This window comes from Lygodium microphyllum, chromosome 7 (genome assembly GCF_053477565.2).
Source record: "Lygodium microphyllum isolate KBCC chromosome 7, Lygodium_microphyllum_v1.1.10, whole genome shotgun sequence".
NCBI lineage: Eukaryota > Viridiplantae > Streptophyta > Polypodiopsida > Schizaeales > Lygodiaceae > Lygodium > Lygodium microphyllum.
The window spans coordinates 48,135,683-48,143,638 of NC_141141.1; the positions used below are offsets into that span (position 1 = coordinate 48,135,683).

General features: G+C 37.8%; 1 protein-coding gene across 2 annotated transcripts in view; it reads left to right on the plus strand.

The window, feature by feature from the left end:
- The window catches only part of LOC148033421 (uncharacterized), a 135,028-nt gene extending 127,858 nt beyond the window's left edge, over window positions 1-7,170 (plus strand). The window contains exon 9 of one of the 2 annotated variants that reach the window (XM_087681340.1): window positions 5,920-7,170. In XM_087681340.1, the coding sequence (XP_087537466.1) occupies window positions 5,920-5,934 (15 nt within the window). In that variant the 3' untranslated portion in view covers window positions 5,935-7,170. The remainder of the gene's footprint in view (window positions 1-5,919) is intronic. The other variant, XM_087681339.1, reaches the window with a different exon arrangement.
- The last annotated feature ends 786 nt before the right edge of the window (window positions 7,171-7,956 follow it).

Consider the following 7,956-nt stretch of genomic DNA (forward strand, 5'->3'; position numbering starts at 1 on the left):
TTATGTTTTTTCCCGTGGTTGGCCAATGGCCGTTGTTCTTTGAGATCTCATAGATCTATTATCTTTCTTTGATATTTGACTCTTGAGACATGTCATGACTCACATGATACATCATATGATCATTGCTATAGCTTATAGTCTTGACTCTTGAGTCTTTAAATTGGCTTCTATTGATGTTAGATGTATTTAGATTTTAGAATCTAGGTTGCCTTTTTTTGAAATTTGAATGATGAATGATGAATCTTGATGTATCGTTTATTTACTTAGTACTATGATCTGTCATTATTATCATGAGTGACGAGTGATGAGTCTCATGAATGATGAACTTGACTTTTAACTTTTAAGTTCTGATCATGATTCTTGGATGATAGATGTTATGATGTTAGTATGTTACACTTTTGTTTCAAAATATTGTAAGTCATTTTGGGTGATTTAAGATTTCTTCAATCTTGTGATTTGCAGCTTTGCGAAATTGATAAGTATGTGAAATTACTGTGCAATGTGATTTGTGAAATTTAAATCATGGGGCTTGGAAGTTGAATTCTTGTACTAAAAGTTAAGATTGTTCAGTCACCAGCGACTCTAGTCTCTAGTATACTTAGTATGTGTATATATATGTATATTTAATCAATAATTTATTGGTTTCTCTGAAACGCGGTTTGAAACTCTAAAACTCCGTTTCTTCCAGTTTTCAAGACTCCCGTTTCCGAAACGCATGGAAACTATGATTAAATCCCTTGTAAGCCTCAATCTCATTGTAAAAGGATAGACACTGCCCTTCAAAATGTCTAAACTTGAGCAAATAACCAAATTCAAAGGTGAAGGCTTTCACGCCTGGAGAGAAAAGACAATGTATCATCTCATGAGGAAAGACCTCTAGGATCTATTTGAGGATGATATAGGAGATGTATATGGCAAGAAAGAAGATAATGAAGACGGGTTCGTTGAAGAAGTCCAGATTAAGATAAAATAGTGGAAAACGGTGAACAACAAGGCCCTAAGCATCATTGCTTGGGGACTATCTAATGATGTATTGCACCATATCTCCGGCATCAAAGATGCAAAAAAGGCATGGAATGAGCTTGATAGGATCTTTAAAAATCAAGCTAAAAACTCAAAAGTAAATTTACTCATGCAGTTCAATAAGCTAGATGTAAAGAATAGTTCTTCTATGACCATGCACATTAAGAAGTTTAAGAGCCTAAAAACTTAACTTGCAATTTTAAAGAACATAGATGAGTATGAAGCCATAGCAGTGCTAGTAGCAAGTGTAAATCAAGAACCATATGAGAACCTTGTGTCTATCGTAAGTAATGTTTCTAATCTCTCACTCAAAGACATTGAGCATTTTCTACTTGATGGAGGAAGTAAACTTAGAAACAAGGATGTAAAAGAAACAATCTCAAAGGACAATCTCTTGCACACCAATGAAACTTATGGAGCAAAAGGACATGGACGAGGATTCAACTCTAACAATAAGGATCAGGTCACATGTCATTATCGTGGTAAGACTGGGCACATGGTCAGTGAATGTTTCCATGGGAAAAGAGCATAATAGGTGTAGAATGGTAACCATCAAAATCAATTCATGAATGAAGAAGATGCTTCTGTTATCGACAATAACTTTGATAGATTATTTTGAAGAAATTTTCATTATATCTTTTTCATTATGGATCTTATGAGTGGATTTTGTTTCCCTTAGTGAATTTTCTTTGTTTAAAAAAAAAAACATTGTCAAAGATGTAAAGTTTCAAGCTTTAACTTGACTAGGTTGCCTATGAGCTAGTCTCCCGGGCCATGTCATCATGTAGGGGGGGGGGGGGGGTAAAGCTACCAAGTATAGAAACTCATCAGTAAGAGATGTCCTAAATCCCATATGCAGAGTGAGGCAGAATACTACTATCCAACTACTATAAAGCATTGTACTTGACTATAACTTTCAATGATGAGTAATGCAATATCATGATACTTTGTACTTTCAATTAGTGTCATTGTCATTGTGAGTCTCTTACACACGATTCTATTCATGAGTCTAAGCTTTCATCTTGGAACCTAATTCACTCGCGTAATAGTTGGTCTATTCAACTATGAATCTAGTCTTCATCTTCCACTCTCTATAGTTACCATGCTCTCGATCCGTCTTTTTGACAACTCAGGCTAGCACACTTGGGATACTCTAGGCTAGTCTAGCATTATTTAACACTCGTAGTTCCTTGGGCTAATGAGTTGGGTCCATAGGATAATCATTCCTTAGGCTACTTTGCCCTAGGATCTTCTTTCATTTTTCTTGATCTGCATTCCCAGATTTCTTTACTTTGTTCTTCATTCATTTGTGCTTTACTTTTTTTTGGTTTATCACTGAAGCATCTCACTAACAAACTTTGGTGTGCAGATCCTAATCTTTTTTGTAGACTTTATTTGCTTATCATGTATGTCATAATAATAGGGTGATTGTATCATGCTAGTGATTTCACCATTGATATTTGTACTCATAGGTGCCCTTTAGGCCTTTTTGGTATTTTGCTTTAGTCTTAAGATTAGTAGCCTTCATACTTGTAGCCTTTTTGCCATGTTATTTCATCTTAATTTACTTTTCATTGTTGTATGGCATACGCATTTCAGAGTTAACTAGCTTGTAATTTAATTTATATGACATCTTTATACTCAATGCTTTGTTTTTATGTTGCATATCTTGGCTTTGTTATTGTCTCACGAGGATGTAAAATTTTATTGCTTTGCTTAGGATTTGATTAAAAGTTAATTAAATGTGCTAATGTGACTTGCACATGTGAGATGTAAGTTAATCAGTTGGTGCCAAAGAAAAAAGTTGTAATAAGTTATACCTCACGAGTACTAGGTGGTACTCGGTGTTAGATTTGAACCTAGACCAATTTCTTGGCCGCTAATATCGTTGGGGATATTAGAGATTGAGCATCATTTAATTAATTAATGTCAGTCTAAGCGCTAATAACTCCTGAAGGATATTTTAAAAATTAATTTAATAAGCTGAATAATGTTGAAAAATGGGATTAAAAGGTTTTCAGTTAGCAGAACTTGCCCATGTAAGTGGGAAAAACGTTTTTAGGGGTTGGGGAAAGTCTATTCTAGCCATTGTGAGAGAGGGAGAGGTTATTAGAGAGTAAAGAGAGGTTGGTGATGTGATTTGCACCGACAACAGTTTTGACATGTGACAACAATTTTGACCCCTTGAGGAGTAGGTGATAGTAGCCCAAGGTTCTTATGGTACAGATGACAATATACAAGATTGGACAGTAATTTTTTTAGTGGTCCTAAGCTGTAGGTGACAACTTCCATGGTTGTTTGAGTAGGGCAGCAGTAGCTTTTTAGCATTTCTCGAGATGAAGCTTTGAAATTTCTCTCTATAGCATTTTCTTTTATCCTCCAACCATTTTTTAAGTTATCTCAATATTTTTCAGCCATTTCTCAAGTTATCTGAACATTTTTTAGTAGTTTGAGTCATTAGAGGGAGAGATTTTAGTCAATCTTTGCTGTAAGCCCTAATTTACAATAAAAATTAGGGTTTGATAGCCACCTCAAGATGCATGCTCAGAATTGAGGGCCTAGGATTTGAATTCCAGTAGTTGAAATTGAGGAAGTTCAAGTAGATTTAAGAGGCTAGCTAGCCGATATGAGATTTGGGGTTGAATTTGTCTTTCAAGGAGTAAGGTGAATGCTAATCCCCAAGCAAACTAAGGGGCATATAGCTTTGGAGGCTTATTGGTCAGTTTTGATAGCAAGAGGCACTTGGAAGAGCAGAGGAGATCAGAAGATCTCAGTTATACTTCCATTTGTAATATAAGATAAATATATACCATAAGAGGTGCTAGTTTTGGGGCCAAGAGTGTGTCCAATGCTTAAGATTAAAGTGGTAAAGTGTGCATTTTCAGTTAATGAGAATTTTGTGCTTGCTATTACTAGTGCGTGATCATGTTATTTACCACCCTATCTCAGGAGGAAGGTTTTTTTAAATCCCCATTCCCATTCCCCATTTCATTTTTTGATAGATAAGATAACCATTGCCTTTGTAGTCTTGGTGGGTTCTTAGATAGCCAATGTACACCCATTTAGTGATGCCTTGGCTACTTTATAGTGGATATCTCACACTAAAATATTGGGTGAGCTGTGCTTCTTGTCCCTTTTTGGTTCTAGTTTTGGGCTAGAGAGGGGGTGTTAAGCTAAAAAAGGAGCATTTCTCATCAAACTTTAATCCTAAAACTAAAAGATTCCCTAAGTTTGTGTCCCATAAGCAAACACCCAAACTTTGGGAGGATCCACATCTATAAATAGGAGGCAGCCTAGCCACTTGTTGCATCCTTGTTTTGTAGATTTCAGCCATCAGCTCTCCTCATCACTAGGCAGTCAACCATCTCTTCACCGATTGTTGCCATGCCTTCTAGATCGGCCAGCGACTTATTTTGGAGGTGCTTGAGGACTGCATTTGCTGTTGGAGTGGGCTGCCCTGTGGTCCAGCTCCTGCACCTGTTTCGAGCCTGCATTTGCAGTAGTGCTGGCTGCATTGCATCAGATGTCTCCCTTAGCTGTTGCGGAGCTCACTACTGCTGCATATTACTAGCTGTGCTCCTCTTCAAGCCCTTGTACTTTCAACATCATCTGAGCTTCAATTGGTAGTTACAGCCCTCCAGATCCCTCTTTGATCGATACCACTGTTTGACTACTCCTTCAACTCGCTCCCACGAGAGTCATCAGCTGTTGACGGCTTTGCCTTTAAGTTGTTGTCTGAGTTAGTGTTTTAGTTGTGTTCCTACATTTTGTGTTTTCTCCACGCAAACCCTAGCATACCTCCATGCTTTGACCTAATATCGATCTTGGTAAAATAGTGAGCACTAGAGTGCCAATCGAAAAGGTTATCCATCCGATGTAATCATTGTAGAATCACATTGTGTGGGTTTTTTAAAAAGCTAGAAGGATGGGTCCGCTCCGTGGAGACTTACTAGGCTCAATAAAGGTGTTTTCAACATACTCATGTAACTGTCTAGCTATGTCATCCTCCTCTGGCACATGCACTGCCTATCATGAACTCACACAAATCATACACCTCTAACTGCAGCTGCATCAGCTGGCTTGCAGCCTCCTTATATGCATGCGATGTGCCACAATGTCAAATGTTTCACAGAAATTCCAGAAAGCAACATTAGGTTCTCCTCCCATGTGTTCGTCCCTCCTCTACGATAGCTATAAATACATGATCCGGTGTAGCGTATCCCCTCCTGATGCCAGCATGCCCAATAGCTGTATGCTGGTGTATTTGAGCCCAATGAATCAGCTTATGCTCAACAATAGAGCTATAGAACGTGGCCAAGTAATGGTTGATAACAAAGGTCCGTGGTACAATTTTAAAAAGTTGTATGACATTGTGTTTCAGTCCAAACTGTCTGGACACCCCTGAGATATGGCCCTATTAAACGTGTGTACCAGAACTGGAGCTTAGTGTATCTACAGCATGTGAAAAGTGCTTGGCCACTAAGTGGTCAGGGTCCTGGACTCTGCTTGTCTGCAGTCTATCAATGGCCTCCAAGATCATCCTCAGTGGAAAAGGGTGCTATGAGAGAGGGAACTCTGAAGACTTGCTCCTTTGAACAGTGTGGAATACATAATCTGATTTCACAAAAGCAAGTGTCCATGCTTGCGCTTGCATGCATGCCAAAATTTACGACACACATTTTGTGGTGCTAGCCTCCTTGGTGGCATGTGGTAGCATTAAATGTCAAGTTGTGTAATTGTGTCAGTTTTGAAGATTAGAAATCTGATCAAGATGTTAGGATGCTGGTTTGACCTGGTAATCTTATTTTAATCATCATGGTTTCTGGTTGGTCATCCAACATGAGAAAATGTGAGGTATATTATATTTTCTGATCTGAAAGTGTTATCCTTATGCAGGTAGTCAACACATAAGAGTATGGGAAACTCTATGCAGTCTCTCTCTCCCCCTTCATTAGTAACAAGTAGTATTGGAAATGGTGCACTATGATGGTCGCCTGATCTTAGCATGGAGAGACTGCTTTTCTATTTAAGTTCAGAAAGATTTTGCACTTCAGCAGTCCTTACAAGGAATTCAGTACTGTACAGAAGTAAATGCGAGGGCTGATGTTGCCTTGGCTTTTTATGCATGAGAGTTTGGTGTGAAGGTTACCGCATGATGGAAAATTCAAGGAAATGAGGAGCATCTTAATCTTGCATCATCGAATTCGTGGGAATCTGCACGTAATTCTCTCTGTAGTTCAAGATCAGTTCCGGTTGAGGTCAAGAAGGCATGGTGTATGCTACTATAAATGCTAGTCCGTGCCTAAATTTAGCCTTGCAATCTCTATATGAAACTCTCAATATTTCTTTCTGCATTGCTACAGTTATAGAAAGAAAATTGAGTTATTCAGTTAGGAAGTTGGTGGAATTGGTTTGATTACTATGTATGGCTGCCTGAGTAAGGACTGGTACAACACGTTTGACTCAATTATTCTGGATCCATGGTCACTAATTAGGGTTGTCCCAAAGGAAAAGTTTCGATTTGAGATGTGTATTGGACTCCATAGATATGGAGTGCCAAATATACCTGTGCAGTCAACCATTAGCATCTTATAACAGACTAAGCACATTACAATCTAGCTGTGCACTTGTTTCTTATACTGCAAAGCTGGTGGCGAGACGAGGGAATTATCTTTCTATTTTGGTTATGCATCGAAAGTATTGTTATGCATGCTGATGACGCTTGAACGCTTAGGTGGTAGTTCTCTCTCCGGTGGGACTTGGGCTTAGAGTGTTTGTTTGCTTAGTGTAGTGTGCTTTTAATGTAACTTCTGCCATTGTTACCTTTGAATGGAATTGCAAGACAAGAGGTCCGTAGGATGTCCATGAGACTGAACTGCTCCCATGTGTGTTGGATATCGAACATTTAAGAAACTCATCTATCCATTTACAAATAAGCTTGTGGACACTAGCAAAATCTCATTGGCTATGCACATCTTGTGTTACTTAGAACCTTGAATTTTGACTCACAAGATGGCGGTGTGCAGAAGATATCATTGTTTGCACTGATCGATGCTCTCCATTATGGGCCAACTTGGATAATCCCAGCACAAGACATTGGGGCATCCATGTACCTGATGACACTATCACTAGTCAATTGTCCCTTCACAAATGGCAACATTTCAGCTGCCTTTGATTTATATGATTCAATGGACCACAAGAGATTTGTTTCATTCATCTTTCCATTGCCATGTTCTTTCATTCACACCTTTGTTATGTTGTTTATTCTATGTTTTCAAATCCAGTCTTTATCGTTTTCCTTTTCAATATGCTCATCTGTATTGTTTTTTCTTTTCTTTCTTGTGCATGTTTCTCTTATTATTAACCAATCCTTCGATTCATGGTTGTCTTCAAGAACCAACTTATCATTTTACCAACCATGAAATTTAAGTATAAGTTTCAAGTTGAATGGGAATTTTCAAGTTGGACTAAATTGTAGGAGCAAGTGTTCAAAGTGCTGCGAGTTTGAATTGAAAAATGTATTGTTGGGTTTGGAAACATGAGCAAAACACAAAACTTGAAATAACACTTTACAATTTTAGTCAAAGATATGATGTGAATTCAATTTTTTGAGCATTGGTAGTGATTATGATAACAAGAATGAAAAAATATAGGCCTTGTTTGGATTAATAATAATGAAAGCAATAATGGTGATGACCATACTACACCAGACTTCAGTTTGTTTACAATGTGCAATCGCATCTTGACAAGCTAGTCGATAAAGACAGGGGGCTAATAGAGTTGGGTTTTTGTGTCAATGGCGAAAGATTTTCATACTTTTTATGTTTTATTGCCCAATAGAAATATTTTATGCTTCATTCTCTTCCTAGGTTCCTTAGTGAATGAAGCATGTACAAATTTAGATCTACAAAGAATATGCTTCATTGACTAAAA